This window comes from Cicer arietinum, chromosome 5, assembly GCF_000331145.2.
Source record: "Cicer arietinum cultivar CDC Frontier isolate Library 1 chromosome 5, Cicar.CDCFrontier_v2.0, whole genome shotgun sequence".
Classification (NCBI taxonomy): domain Eukaryota; kingdom Viridiplantae; phylum Streptophyta; class Magnoliopsida; order Fabales; family Fabaceae; genus Cicer; species Cicer arietinum.
Window position 1 is genome coordinate 64,987,367 of NC_021164.2, and position 16,414 is coordinate 65,003,780.

The 16,414-nt window shown below is 25.6% G+C and overlaps 2 protein-coding genes across 2 annotated transcripts; one reads left to right on the forward strand and one right to left on the reverse strand.

The window, feature by feature from the left end:
* Positions 1-1,057: 1,057 nt before the first annotated feature.
* LOC101492560 (protein RALF-like 24) lies at positions 1,058-1,729 on the reverse strand. The gene has a single exon (XM_004502188.4). It carries the CDS (start codon positions 1,670-1,672, stop codon positions 1,274-1,276), a length of 399 nt encoding a protein of 132 aa, XP_004502245.1. The 5' UTR covers positions 1,673-1,729; the 3' UTR covers positions 1,058-1,273.
* Positions 1,730-7,003: 5,274 nt separating this feature from the next.
* LOC101501392 (probable polygalacturonase At3g15720) lies at positions 7,004-10,666 on the forward strand. Its single transcript, XM_004502305.1, has 7 exons — positions 7,004-7,141; positions 7,240-7,374; positions 8,410-8,595; positions 8,696-8,903; positions 9,278-9,359; positions 10,140-10,248; positions 10,337-10,666. The coding sequence occupies exons 1-7, from the start codon at positions 7,004-7,006 to the stop codon at positions 10,664-10,666; spliced, it is 1,188 nt and encodes a 395-aa protein (XP_004502362.1).
* Positions 10,667-16,414: the final 5,748 nt, after the last annotated feature.

Sequence of the window (16,414 nt, forward strand, 5' to 3'; positions counted from 1 at the left end):
AGCTACAACACATTTCTTAATCCTCAATATATCATTTGAACTTATTTTATGCTGATAAGTTGATGAGTCACAAAAAATCATGTTACTATACTTTCTTATCACATATCTTAAAACTTTCACCATTGATTAATTGTGATCTTCACTTTTGATTCAGAAAATGTAGTCACCTAATTGGTTGAAACTGCAGAGGAAAGTAAGTGATTGAGTTTCTACATATGTGAATGGCGTTCATCTTGTGATGGAAAAAATAAAGGAAATAAAGACAACATTTCCACACAGAACTCAAATAAGCTCAAATTAGATAGCGGCAAAGAGCAATGAAATTTAATGTTTGGAAACAGCCAATAAGAGATTCTTCTAACTACTTCTAAATAAGGTGGTTATGCAGTTCACATTTTCACATATTGTCTTCACTATACTAATATGAATAAATCAACTGATTTTCTCTTGCAACTAAATCTGATATTAGGAACTCTCTTTCTGCATAATACTGTTTGCTTCATTATGAAGAGCCTCTTGTAGTAAATCAAATATAACCTAGATTTTCTATTGTCTCGTGCAGATCGAATGCCCCTTATAGCTTGATTTTTTCCATGAAAACACAATATCATGAAAGCATTTAGCTTCGGGAAAATATTCATCATTACCATGATTTTATATTGCAATTTGGAACAGCCGCAAAATACAGGATTTTTTAAGCCTCTACAACCACAATTGCGGCTACATCAACTGCAACTATCTGCATTTTTCTCTAATATCAACAATTGCAGTATAACTGCTACTCCAACCACAATCACAATTTATCCTAATAACAGAAGGTTATCAACACAAATTCAAGAAAAAGTTCAACACTACAACCAAGTCCAATTATTATTTGATTGTACATTTTTGTTTCCAAAAGGGACACACCTTTTAATATTTCTAAACTTAGCTCTTCCTCTGATAAAACAATGTAGGCAAAATGAAACTGTAACACCAAATTTCAATCAAACATATTTTCCTAAACAAATAGGCATCAATTACTAATGCCAAGAAAAAAGGCACTTCCACAGTCATATAAAACAAAATAAGATATTTTCATAGATACACTAATGATATAACATAACATAATGTTAAAAAATAAAGTCAATAATAGAAAGCATTTAAAAATTAAAATAATAATCTTATTAGCTACAGAATAAAACTCATAAAAGAAACAACAAAAAATAATTAGATAATGAAAAAAAAGGAAAAAAGAGAAATGAAAATAAACTTTCCTTGATCCATGAAAATGTCAAGTCTTGATTTGTTGAACACCTCTTGCACATGCAGTAATAACCTCACAACCTCTACTATAAGGATTTGCTTGTCTTGGATGACAATTGTAATAAGAAGCACCAGCTCTATCACAAGGAACCATGTCTCTCTTCAATGTATCATAACTAATGTACTTTTTCTGCATTGCTAAAACTCTTCTATTTGTCTCTGAATCCATCTCAGGCTCTGTTAAACATTCACCAATGCTCTTTGTGCAAACCCTCTTTGTGATTACTGTATCAATTTCACTGTGTTTCAACAAATTGAGGTCTACTGTTGATAACAGGGAAGTGCAAATTGGGAGATGGGTATGAAATAGGAAGAATGTGAGAGAGAGAAAGAGAAAGAGGGTGGAAGTGATTCTGAGTTGGGACATTGTTGTGTGTTTGGTGGTTTGTTGCTTTCAGTTTGAGTGAAAGAGATGCTTTGGTTGTTGGAGGGTTATAAATATTCATGAAATTGTTGAAAATAACATATTAATTGAATATGAAATTCCTTCCTAATTATTTACATCAATGTTAATTTGGACTAATTTATCTATAGTATTTAAGTATTTTATATATTAATTTATGAATAATTAGTTCATGCTCAATTTCTATTACTTACAGTAGTGTAATTGAGATGATCAAATTTCATAAACAAATTAATTATATGTGAGATGATATTGAAGAAAGTCTTAGTGGTTAAATCACATATTCAATTAATGATCATATTATAATATCTAACAAAAAAAAATTTATAGATAAACTATTTTGATAAACACTTTAAAATTTCATAAATGTACTTATCAACGTGTAAAATTCAAATTCAAAAACTAATTTAATTGACATTTACGATTTTTATCACTAATTTATTTATTTTAGTTGATGGATTAGTCAAACATTGTTGATGAATAATCCTTTGAACATGGTCTTGATAATAAGTTTGAACTAAAGTTAAAAATAAATTATATGTATGGACTTTAGAAAATTATACTTATACTCCTTTCATACCTTACATTCTATTCAAATATCCATTATTCCATTTTACACTTATTTTAAAAAAACAGAAAACAAAAGTTGTCATACTTCACTATATTCAATTTGTATTTCGAGAGATTTAAAATTCATATTTTTCAGAATACATTTGTATTAAAAAAAATTTATTAAAATGAGAAATATTTTAAATTTAAAGTTTAAAATTTTCAAAAAAAATTTATATTTAAAAAAGAAAAATCATTTTCACGTTTCTTAAATCACATGTAAACTTCAAAAAATATAATTTTAAATTTTCAATAACACTAATATATTTTAATTTTTAAAATTTGAAATTTTAAAAATATTATAGATGATTAATTTTTTTTCTTATAAAACTTTTTCTTTAGAAATGAAAATTACTTTTCCGAAATGTTATGGTTAAGTTTGTTACAAACTTCAGTTTTTGTTTTTTTCTTAAAAAAAATAAAAGGGATATGTTGAGATTTCCATTAAATTATATGAATAGAGATATAAATTTAGAGTAAGAAGTAAAAATTTTCAAACTTTTAAGTACTCTTGGCCCTTTAGGCGCTTTTGAAGTTCAATAAAGTGTGGCTAATCCAAGCCCTTGTCCACTTTTCAAAGTTTTCTTATCACTCAATTTGTTATCGATCGATTCCTACATCGATTAATCTTTTTTATAAAGGTGAGAAGATAGTACCCTAATTTAAAGTAAGGAGGATTTTAGAGTTCTTTAAACACATAAAAACATATTTATATTTGTCTTCCTCCAATGATAATTCCACGTATTGAACTCGCAACTTATTAAATCTAATACATGTATTTTTACTACTAAATTAAACTATTGAAGTTTACTACGATCAAAGCTTTCTTCAATTGATTTTTGCTACCCAATGATTATTTTTGTGTAAGTATAAATCTTATTTTGTACAACATTTAATTTAAAAGTGTTAGGATTTGTTTAAGTGTTAAAGAAAATGGGAGGGGAAAGTTTTGGAAGGTATGAGAGGAATAGAATCATAGAAATATCTTGATTTTTAGTTTAATTGTCATGTAATGTACAAATATTTTTACATTGTCAACATATCGTAACAACACGATTTTAGAGATAATTATAATAAAAGTCAAATATCTTTAATGATTTAACAATTGTAATTGATTGATAGTTTTAAAAAAATTTTACACTAAAAAACGTATATGAATTCATCATTTTCTAGAGAATTTAAAGGAAATAGGTGGAAATACTTGTGAATAATATTTTTATTTTATTTTGAAAGTGTTATAAAGAGAAGTAATAAATTTGATGGTGAATAATATTTGTTTTAAAGTGAATAATATTTTTGTGTAGTAGATTAGTAAAACGTAATGCAGCTAATGGTCTTTGCTTCAATGTTGTTAATTATGGTGCCAAGGGTGATGGTGTTACCGATTATTCAAATGTATATATATTTTGGTATATATATATAATGAGATAAAAAAGTTGTCAATTCTAATACAATTTTAAAGTAGTGTTTTTTCAAATGTGACCATCACATGAGATAGAGGGAGTAATGATTTATACTGAGTAAAAATGAAGCAAGATCAAAACATAATATACAATAGAATGAGAATATTTAGATCATACCCAAAATAACCATTGATTTTATCGAATTAGGCTAAAAAGATCATTCTAAAAATGAACTGAAAATACTACTTGAATCTGATTTTTATATGCATTACACGCTTCCAAGCAACGTACTATGTAGTTATTTTTATATATTTTTTTTAATATTATGCTTTGTAATTTTTTATGTAATTTTTTTTATATATTATAATATTCTTTAAAATATTATTGACATTTTTTTAAATATAATTCAAAAGTTGTTAATATTTTAAATGCTTTAATTTTTGTTGTATTAATATTTTGCTTACTTTACAAAGATATATGGGTACGGGTAGCTCTAAGCTCAATCAAACTAATGCAAAGAGTTCTAGAAAACAAAACTAATGGTAAGGCCACTAAAACAAGTTATAGAAAACAAGATTTTTTACTTAATAAAAAAATCTTGAATTTTCTTTTATGTAATAAAATGCTCTCACATTCTAGTATTCTTAAAATTAAAATTGATAAAATCTTATATAAATTAAATATTTTGTTTTTATTATAAATTATTTAATAGTCTTTTTAGTACAAATAAAATGGCTAATGAAGGGAGCAGATATGAGAAAAATATTAGTTATAAATTGAGAAATTATGAGACAAGTCGTGAATATATTGCAAACATGAGTTATTGGAGTGATAATATACACACTATTTTCTTCATCAATTAAAAGATGAAATTTTTTACATAAGTTCTTGACGCTGTTGTAGAATAGTTTAAATGTCTTATTTTATTTTTTGAAAAATATAAAGAAAATAGATTTGAAAATGCTATTAATTCTACTAAAGAAATTTTATATAGTTATTAAATAAAATATTAATAATTTATTTATTAACTTTTAAAAAGATTTCATCTAATCGTTTCGCTTTAGGTCTCGTTACGTACTGGGCAGTCCTGCCAATATCAATAAGGGTATTTTAGGGTGACACTAAAAAAACCTTATTAAAATTCGAGTATTCTATTCTGTACCCCAAACCTAAATTGTCACCCTCTCAATCCATGTGAAAATACAATTTTGCCCTTCTATAAAACTAGAAAAAAAATTTAAATATAGAAAGTTTCACAATTTTCTCAATTTCGAAAGTTTCAGACAAATCTGAAAATTTTCTATTTTGAAACTTTCAAATTGTTTGAAACTTTTGAAATTTTTTATTTTGAAGGTATGAAAAATTCAAGCGACACTTACTTTTTTTGGAATTATTCAAAAGTTTTGGTGAATTTTTAAAAGTTTCGAAAGAGGAGGTGCAAAAATGAATAGTAAAAAAGAATTGAAGGTTTTATAGAAAAGGTAAAATTGTATTTTAACGGTGATCGATGGGTGACAGGTTTAGACATGCGGTGCATGATATAATTCAGACCTAAATTTTATGTTGTTATTGTACTTTTCTAACAGGTGCATATGGATTAGCACATTTTTTACGGGTATAAAATTTTGAAAGTTTTGTCCAGTATTCTTACACTCATATTTTTATTCCATATTTTTTAGGAATTATTTATTTTATTTTTAAATAATAATAATAATTTTTTTATATCATACTAAGTTCGAAAAAAGTTTTAAAAAAGTTTTTTCAAAATATATTTTTTTAAAAATAATTTGAACTTTGTATTAGATAATTTAAAAAAAATTCGGTACATAAAAGTCAGGATTTAAACCCTAAACCGGCCTGAAATACACCTCTGTATTGAAAAATTTAATTTTTATTTTTGATATACAGAAAACCATTTTGTATATCGTAAAATTTTTAAAGATCAAATTTTTTCAGAATTCAAGTCGAATTTAAAAGAATAAAAATAATTATTTTTTTGACAAAAAAAAAAGTAAAACAGATATTTTTGTATAAAATATATTATAGTAGTATGAATGTGGGGTAGATATAAAGTTTTCTGATATTTTTCATAGTGTAAATGATATAAGATAATAGACTTTTTTGTTTATCAATAGCCAGCCCATTAATAGACTTTAGAAATAGGGAAGGAAATACGAAAAATTTAACTACCGACATTTGAAGAGGGACACAGTCAAAATGCTCGGCAAAAACCATGGAAAAGTTTTTTTCTTTTGTTAATTTTTTAAAAAATATTTATTAATTTAAATTATAAAATACATCGATATAATATAATATAAATTTATTAAAAATATGATTTTACGAACAAATTCAACATCCAAGTTAATTAATAGCATAACAACACGACAACATGTGTAAATATAATAAAATTCAAGTGTATGAAATAATTATTCTTTTAGATTTTGTAAGATATCAAAGTCATTGATTAAAAAATGTAATCAATGAAAACTATTATGTCAATATAAAATAAAATAAATATCGCACTAAAATGGAAAGCATCGCACCAACACGTAAAAATAAAAAAACATCACATTCAAACCACTAAATCATAACAAAAATATGAAAGAAAAATAAAATTTGTGTGAAAATCATTTATTTATATAAAATAAAGAAAAAAATAATTTGAAAAGAAAAAAACTTAGGATTGAACTATACTCTGAAGATGATCGTGTAATTACTATGCAAAAGCTTATGTATACGATTCTATAAGGCCAAACATAAATACTTTTAATATAAGAGATATGTCTCAGATTTTCATACGAGGATCTAATTCATTATAAAAAAACTAATTTATAATAAAAAAGATGAATATTTTTTTATAAAGTATTTTAGAATCTTATCTATTTTCAATATAAAATTTGAATTTTTTTTAATATACTGTTACATAGAACACTATTCGATTTCACGTGTTTATATGAACTTAAATTAAAAATAAATAAAGTTCTAAAAGACTATTATATTAATTAAAAGAGAGATGAAATATAAACATATGACACAAAGATGATTGAAATATCATTTATTACTTCTAATTATAAATTCTGTCAGGCGACAATAATGTCGTGTTCTTTGTTTCTTTATAGAATCATATACATAGAAATAATTAATGTTGCTAATTACTATTTTTGTCCATCCGTGGTGCTCCTATACAATATATAAGTAATTGTCATTTCCCCAATTTTTCACCACATCCTAGGCTAGTCTAGTAGTTAGATTATATCATTTTGTTAATTTTCTTAATTCAAATATGAAAGTTCTTTTTGCTATTCTTCTATTGTTTTTCATTGCTTCACCTAGCTTGGTAAAAATTAATGCAGCTAATGATCTTTGCTTCAATGTTTTTCAGTATGGTGCCAAGGGTGATGGTGTTGCCGATGATTCAAATGTATATATATTTTGGTTATAATTTTATATATAATATATATTTTTAATGAGATAAAAAAATTGTGAATTCTAATACAATTTTAAATTTGGTAAAAAAAGGCTTTTCTGAAAGCATGGCAAGATGTTTGTGCTGCAGAGGATACACCAACACTATTCATACCCGATGGCAGCACATTCATGTTGCAACCTGTGTCGTTTTCAGGTCCTTGCAAATCTGCAACCGTTAACGTTGTGGTAAGTTATAATTTAATTCATTATGCAAAATCACTACAGGGAAATATTTCTCACTTTCTATATATTTACTTACATAAACCTTTATGCTTTTTTCGTTCCAAAAAAAAAAGCTTTATGCCTAACTATATTTTGTAATTTTGTAAAAACAAAACTATTTTGCATCTGTATGTTATAGTTTATTTTTTAAAAAAATAAAAAATTTAAAAAATAATCTAAAAATTACTTAAAATAAGAAGCTATTTTTAGTAATTTTTCAAAGAATTTTTTTTTAAAAAGTAGATTTTTATTACTATAAATAAACACAAAACAACGTTTCATTTTTTTTTAAATCTCTAAATTATGGAATATCATTTTATTTTAAATCTATTACAAACTAGTCCTTTATATTTGTTTGTTTTACCAAATGTATTTTGTATTTTTGTCGATCATTGAACTTTTTTATCTCATGTATGCGTGCTAATATTATTCAATTAATTATCATTTATGTGTACTTAATTTATTCATAATTAATTCTCATTTACGTGTACTTAATTTATTCTCATTTATATGTACTTAATTTATTCATTATTCCTTTTTGTAAGTAAAGTTATTATGCGTGAGTGTACATTAATAAATATTAGTAGAGTTTAATTACTATACATTTATTATAATGTATTAATTTTTTAATGATTCAATGATCGAGATTGACTGACACTACAAACAATTTATATAAATTAAATTCATATTAATATAATAGAGCATGTAATTAGACTTAAGCAAATTGAAATATTTAAGTTAATTGAAAATTTTATATTAGTTGAACTTTTATTTTAATTGTTATTTAGTTAAACTTTTTAGCCTATAGGTTTTTTATTTTAGTACCCACTTATTACTATATATATAATTAATCTCATACTGAGACATTTGAAATTATAAAATCAATGAAGAAATGATGTTTATTTTATTTTATTAGCTAGTTTGTCTTTCTTAATGTTAGAATCCTAGCTTTCGTAGTCTCTTAAAAAAAGTATCATAATAATATTTGGCTTGATACAGCTTGAAGGAACTCTCTTAGCCCCAGGAAGTGTTGAGAATTGGGATTGGACAACTAGTCGTAACACTGAAGCATGGATCCAATTCAGACACATAAATGGTCTTGTTGTTTATGGAGGAGGAACAATTGATGGCCAAGGTGCTCCCTGGTGGATAAAGTATGGCAAAAATGACCAAGACAGGCCAAGGGTAAGTTGCACACTTGAACTGTTGTAGACATCCAAATCACATTTTTTTTTTTAAAGTGTATAATTTACAATTTAATTTGCTGACATGTACGTATGTTCAGGCTCTTCAATTTTCTGGTTGTGATAATTTACAACTTGCCGGGTTGACTCACGTAAATAGTCCAAAAAATCATATAAGCATAGATTCATGCAACGGTGTTGCTGTATCCGATCTTTATATAACTGCACCAGAAAGTAGTCCCAACACTGATGGGATTGATATTGCATCATCATCCAACGTCTTCATTGATCGTTTAAAGATTGCAACTGGTACAATTCTACATCACTCTCTTTATATAAATGTAATTATGTTGATCGTAAAATTAAAAGATGAATTAGACTTTCTTTGACAAAAATAGCAGATAAACTTATAGCGAATAAACTAATTAGTAATGGATAACTAACTGATTTAATTTGAAGTGTTTGGTAAAAGTAATGGTTGAATTAGCTGAAAAGTATAAAATAATATAAAAATGAAAGAAAAAATAAAACGTTATAAACTCAAATATACTTCAAGTAGCTTATCTAAAAATACTATAAACTTAAGAAGAAATGCTATAAGTTTGTGAAAAAAATATATTTACCAAACAAACACTTAATGTAATGATTCATTTGCATGTGTTAATTTCTTATATTTATCATAGGCGATGATTGCATAGCCATCAACAGTGGTTCTAAATTCATCAACATAAGCGATATTTCTTGTGGACCTGGTCATGGCATCAGGTTAGTTGTTCAAATACTTTTATGAATTTCCTTAGATTATTTTAATAATATGAGCCTTATTTTAGATTTTTAAAAAAATTGTTTTAACTTTATATTTAAAAAAATAATATTTATAAAAAATTTCCTTAAAAATAATAAAAGTTATTTTGAATTCATTTGTTACTGATTAAAAAAAAAAAATTAATATTCCATAACTTCGATATTCATTATTAAATATTCTTAGATAAAAATAAGGTATTTCTAAAAAATGATTTTTATGAAGAGTTTATCAAAATAACTTTTTATTTATTTAATTTTAAAAATTTTATTATCCAATTTTTTTTAACAAATAGATAAAATGATATTTTCAGATAAACTATTTAAATTAATTTTTTATTTAAAATTTTATTTTTATTTTTAAAAAATTGTAACAAAAATAAATAATACTATAAAAAGTAGTTTTAAAATAATCGTAACAGACGAGCCCATTAATATGATCGTAAAATTAAAGAATGGACTTTAAATAAAAAATAATTTAATATAGATGATGGTCGTATGATCTAATAGTAATTAAAAGTGTTTTATTTTGAAATTAAAATAAAACTCTTCTTGATTTTAATTACCATTATATCAAATAACCATCACAATCTCTAATTTAAAATCAACATATTAATTACATCACATTAATTAATGAGCCACATTTATACAATCTAACATTTGCAATTGCACATTAAGTTATTGTTTTATGAACATATGTGAAACTCTAACCTCGTGATGTGTTGGTGAATATATATGATTCAGTATCGGAAGCCTTGGAAAACATGGAGAATTTGGTTCGGTAGAAGAAATATATGTAAAACGATGCACTTTCCAAGGAACAACAAATGGAGTTAGAATCAAAACATGTCCGGTAAGAATCGATTCTAGTTAATTGAAAGATTTAATGATAAAAAAATAAAATGCAATAAATATAGTCTTATTTGCATATTATGATTTAGGGAGGAACGGGGTATGCAAAAAAGATAACATATGAAGATATCAATATTGTTGGAGGGTACAACCCTGTGATTATTGATCAGGCATACGAGGGTTCAATTGATGATTTAAAACGTGAATCCTTAAAAGTTAGTGATGTTACTTTACGCAACATTCGGGGAACAACAAATGATAAAGAATCAATTACGCTGAATTGTGCAAGTGTTGGTTGCACTAATATTGTACTTGAAGATATCAACATAAACAGTGTTAATGGTGAATCATCTGCATCATGTATCAACGTACAAGGGACTTGCAATTCCTGTAACCCAACAGTCTCGTGTCTTAATTGAAATTTCAAATTTTGTGCTTCTTTTTCTAACAAAAAAGTGACCCCTTTTTATAACGTTAGACTGTGTTTCTTTTGTTCTAGTTTTTATTTATATTATATAATAATATTTTCTTTACACATAATTTAGTTTCTTTTAATTTTTTTTTTAGTATTTTGATAGATTTTCTTTTTGAAGTCGTGTTTGTCTCTATACTAAGATTATTTACAACTGAATTCAAATCTAATTCTTATCGGAGATTTTATGAGAGCGTTTGAAGCAACAACAAACGAAATGTTCTAGGATATACAAGATAATTTAACACCACATTTCCCCCAAAAATCTTAAGACTATAGGTATATGGGTCATCGGTTTTATATATCGAACATTTACTATATTCGTAGTTGATCTAAGACTTTATAACTCATACTTGAACCCAACAATCTCCCATTAAACGTAAGTCTCCCACATCCTACTTGCATTGTCGTTATTACCAATGCATCTTGCCTCTTGACTACACTGGCATAAAGACTTTCAATACAAGGATTCAATACTATGATCTACTCCCGTTCCACCACCAAATTGAACCATGACTCTGATACCACTTGTTGGGATATCTGGGAAAGCGCGATAAGCAACGACAAACTAAATGCTCAAAGATTCATATGAGACTTTGTCATCACATCTCAACCAAAATCTTAATACTATAGATATATGGGTCACCACTCTTATATATGCAACATTTATCACGTTTGTAGCTGATGTCACTACGCCAAAATTAACTTCTCATAGCGCACATAACACATCGTTTTAATTATAAGCGTTATTAAATATTACACGGACAAAATAACATAATGCTTATAATATAAACGCTATTAAAGGTGACACATATTTTTTAATATATTATAACATGTGTTAGCAGTTAAAGGTATTTTTCAATATTTATAGCGCTTATATTACAAACGCATTTAAATGTGACAACTTATATTTTTCATATTGTTCTTTTATGTAAACACTATTAAAATTAATGTGCTTCAATTTTTCTTTCTCTCTTTGTGCTAACTGAAGCCCTACTATATCAATTAAACCCTTGTTTTTTTCCCTCAAAATGAAGATACCAACAGTCTCAATCAAAAATTCAATGAACTCGAACTCATACTCAATTTTTGTTTCAATCCAAACTCGATTGTCTCCACCGTTTCAAACTTGATTGCCTCCACCTTTTCAAACTCAATCGCATCCACCATATTCAAAATTGATTGACTCCATCGTTCTCACATTCAAAGTCATCAATCGTCATCCACTGTCATCAACCTATTCGTCTCCACTGTAATCAATCGTTCGTGTTTTAGGGTATATAACTCACTACTATGAAAATGCCAAGTTTTGTTTCTTTTTTTTCTTTTCATATGTTTACTCCTATGTTTATTTATGTTGCTAGACAATCTCAAGTTTCTTTCACATTCATGTATGGTATAGGGTAAAAACAACAGTCATATGTTATTGACGAATGAGACTGATTGTAGATCTGTAAGGTACTTTGACAGAGAATTATGTTAGATAATATGTTGTCCTAATATTTTTAGGATGAAGAACACTTTATAATAGAAAAATATAAGAAAAATCTATATATAATTTTTGTATGAAAAATTTATATTTGTTTTTTGTGGCTAGATTATTTTGATTTGCCTTTTTATTTTTATTTTTTAAGTTTATATAATTTTATGATTTTTTATTTAAATTTCACGGCTATGATTCTTTTGATTTTGTCGTTGTTGAAGTTTCACAACTTGAATCGGATGCAAATATATTTTTTATTTGAATGTTTCACGGCTAGGATTCTTTTGATTATAATAATATTACAAGGAACTATTTTTAATATATAACTATAATAAGATCACAAAACTATGGATCAAATATCAATGTTTGCTAATTGACTGTGAAAAGAATATGAAGATGTAGTGAAATAGTTTGTTAAGTTTGCTGTTGCTCATGCAGAAGACCCTAGTAAAATCATTTGCCCCTACTTAGGTTGTTGCTATAGAAAATATGTTAGTGCGAGTGAGTTGAATGATCATTAAGCTATACTTTTCATCTCCATATTTAACGTCTGCAAGCTATGAAGAAGATATAGAACAAGAAATATCTCATATTCATAAAAATTAAGGAGAATGATAAGATGGTACTTGCACCTTACAATATATGGTGAAGTTTCTTTTAAAAAATGTAGTTTACAATCACAATGTATTGAAAATAAAATGTAGATAAATCTTCAAAATTTAAACATTGAGTGGATGTTAAAACATTGGATATTGATTATCATCATTAATCCCATATCTGAGATAATATACTACTTGAATTCGTTGAATGGTGAACCTCAAAATGACCCAAACATGGTTTGTATGTTCAACACCTAAGTATTTATGTTTTTATTTAAATTTTATTAGTGTTTATTTATACAATAATTTATAATTCATACTCATTAGAAGTTAATTTCATTTTGATAGAGCTTTACAAATTTATCGCGCTTGTAGAAGAGCTACGATTACCAAGTCGAAATATAATAACATGATATGGAATAATATAAATGTATTTTTAATGTTATCTTAAAATAATTAGGTAGTGTAAATGTTATTGATGTGCATGTTTAGTCTTCAAATAATTATGTCATGCGATTTACGAAAAATATCATCATTGAAAATAAAACACGATTGTAGTTAATGTACATAAAATTAATTTAATAATTATTTCTAATCATAGACATGCAATATACTTAAATTCTAACTCAATTTTAAGTTTTTTTATTTTTATTTTTATTTGAAGTACTTTCATGACTACAAATGTGTTACCAACTCTAAAAACAAGTTAACTAAAGTGAAGGAGGATTGGTTTAATTATATGGTCTATAACGTTTTGGATGATATTTTTATCTTTTTCTTAAATGTTTGAGTTCTTATATTTTGATTTAAATTTTGTTGAGTTATTTATGATTTATTAAGTTTTTTTTTTGTCTTTTATGCAAAAAAACATGAAAAAAATTAAGTAAAGAGAACCATGATCGAAGTTGATGAAGAAAAAAAAATTGATAAAATATTAATGTAATTTTAGTGTGCATATATATGTTTAGTTGGGTACAAGACCTTAAGAGAGATTTACATTGTGCTTAGGTTGTGGGTCATTCTATTGGTATATATCAATTGATTTGTTTTAAAATTAATAGAAGATTGGATGTCGAGAAAAGATTTGTATACTTCCACAACTTTGTCTTTGTCTTTGTCTTTTTATTTTTATTTTTTTCGTTTTGAATAGGTTAATATTAATGCATTTGACCTTTAAAAAACAACGGTTTTAGTTTGTGATGTTTCCACCATGTAATTTGATTAAATTTCTTGTATTATATCATATACTATTATAATAGGAGGACTATAAAAGGCTACATAAGCTGATTTGGTTAAACAAAAAAGTAATAATATTTATTTAACGCTATCATAAGTGGACACATTTTATGGCACTAATAATGCTTATAAGTCTTTTTTTTATAGCGCTTATGTTAAAATAAGCGTTATAAAACACATTCATCTATAATAACACTTAAGTGCTATAAAAACGCTATGAAAAACCAAAATAAGCATTATGAAAGACTAAGCATTATGAAAGACTAAAGTAAACGCTATAAATTACATTATTTTGGAATAGTATGTAAAACTTTATCATTTATACTAAACTCAACATTTGTGTCCATATGTCACTCTACGAGCAATTAATTTCTCTAAATTTTTCTACAATAGCATGATTTTATCATTTAGTATTAATTTTTAATAAAATATCATTTATTTAAACTATTAAATGTGTTTATTTGAATTCATATATAGATATCATTTATAGATGTTTCAAATTTGAAATAGTACACATTTAGAAATACAAAAAAGTAGTTGCCTAAGTGAAATGATTAAAGTACATGCCGAGATTGTTATCTGATTAAAAAAAAAAGGTCGCAAGCTCAATAAACGACTTCTTGACGTTTAAAAAATAGGATAATTTAATATTTTATTTTTAATATAGAGTAATTTGATGTAAAAATTTTAAAAGTAGAATATTAATATAAAAAATCCTTCGTTATGTTCCCCTGATATACGAAAGTGTTGGCTAAAAATATTCAACACACCTATTACATAGTCTTCAATCTGGTTTCTTTAAATGGAAATACTTCCTACATTAAACATATGCATTTAAGTGATTTATGATGACTAAAAATATGACTTTGCATTAAACACTAATTTTTCAAATTCATTCTGCAATATTTAAATGGTTGATCAAAATAACTTTGTACTACAACAACAACCAAACAAGTCTTGTTTCCCAAACAACATTTTCATGTTTCATTTTGTTATATATTGTTATTTTATTGTTGATATTTATCATTTTATAGCCCTTTTTTCTATTGCAGTTTTAATTTTTTATTTTTCTTCAAACAAAATCTTGAAAGTTATTATTTAATAGAAATGTTGGAGAACTTAATGGCAATTCATCGATTGTGGTATATACAAGCACCAACTATAATCATGAAAGTTATTAATGTTTGGAATTACTCCCCATTTTCAAATAAAATGCCGACAATGGAAGTTTAAAGTATAAGAAGATGACATTGGTATTGATTATAGAAAATTTATGTTTTTCTCTTTGAATAGAGATAGGTTCTTGATAATGCTATATTATTTGTGTTAGGCTGATATTTTTTCTTTATGATTTAATTATTGAGTAATTATAATGTTTTATTATTTTTGTAAATATTTTATATATTATAATGTAAAAAAAATATTTTTATTATTTTTATCTTGAATTTATAGTTTTTTAAAAATTCATATCCATCATATGTAAAAAAAATTAAAATTTTGTGGAGAATTTTTTTATAATACTCTAAACATGTTTTAAAAAAAAACCATTTAAAAATATATGTAAACATTACATGAGAGTTTATAAATTTAATCTTACATATGCCATCGTGTCAATAATTTTCTTTGTTGTTGATTTCACATTATTGACATTTTTCAAATATAGAAAAATAAAATCATATATTTAATTTTAATATAAACCAAAAACGTACATTTTATCATTTAAATTTATGACCAAATTGGTTATTTTATTTTCTAATCATATACATTCAGTATAATAAATATTATATTTTTTTTTTTCTGTCAACAAAATATATTTTCACTTGATGTAGTTAAATATCACTAGAAGGGGGGTTGAATAAGGATTTTGCTGTTTTAAAAATAGTTTTCAAGTGTTTCAAAAACTATCCTCTTGCTGAGGATGGCAAGCCCGAGGATGGGTTTTCAAAACCTTCAACTTTAAAACGAGTTAAAGAGTGAAGAAGCAATATAAGATTAACACACACTGTTTTTATACTGGTTCACCCAAAGATGGATACTTCCAGTCCTCACACCCTTGTGAGATTTCACTAATGTTCAAACAGATCAACCTCTGACCGATGATGATTACAACTTGTGTATTCTCAAGCTTCACCAAGCTTACAATCAGATTTCAAATATTTCCAAGTGTACCTCACGTGGAAATTACAGTGTGATAAGAGAGTGATTGATTCTAAATACTTTCTCAAAAGATTAACAAAGATCTAATGTAGGATTTGTAGAAAGTATGAAGATATAATGTGTTGCTTCTTGAAAGCTTTAAGATCAATGATCTTTTTTAATGCAATGTGTTGTGTGTTGATGAAGATCAACTTGCTGCAATTTATAGAGTTCTTGTGAT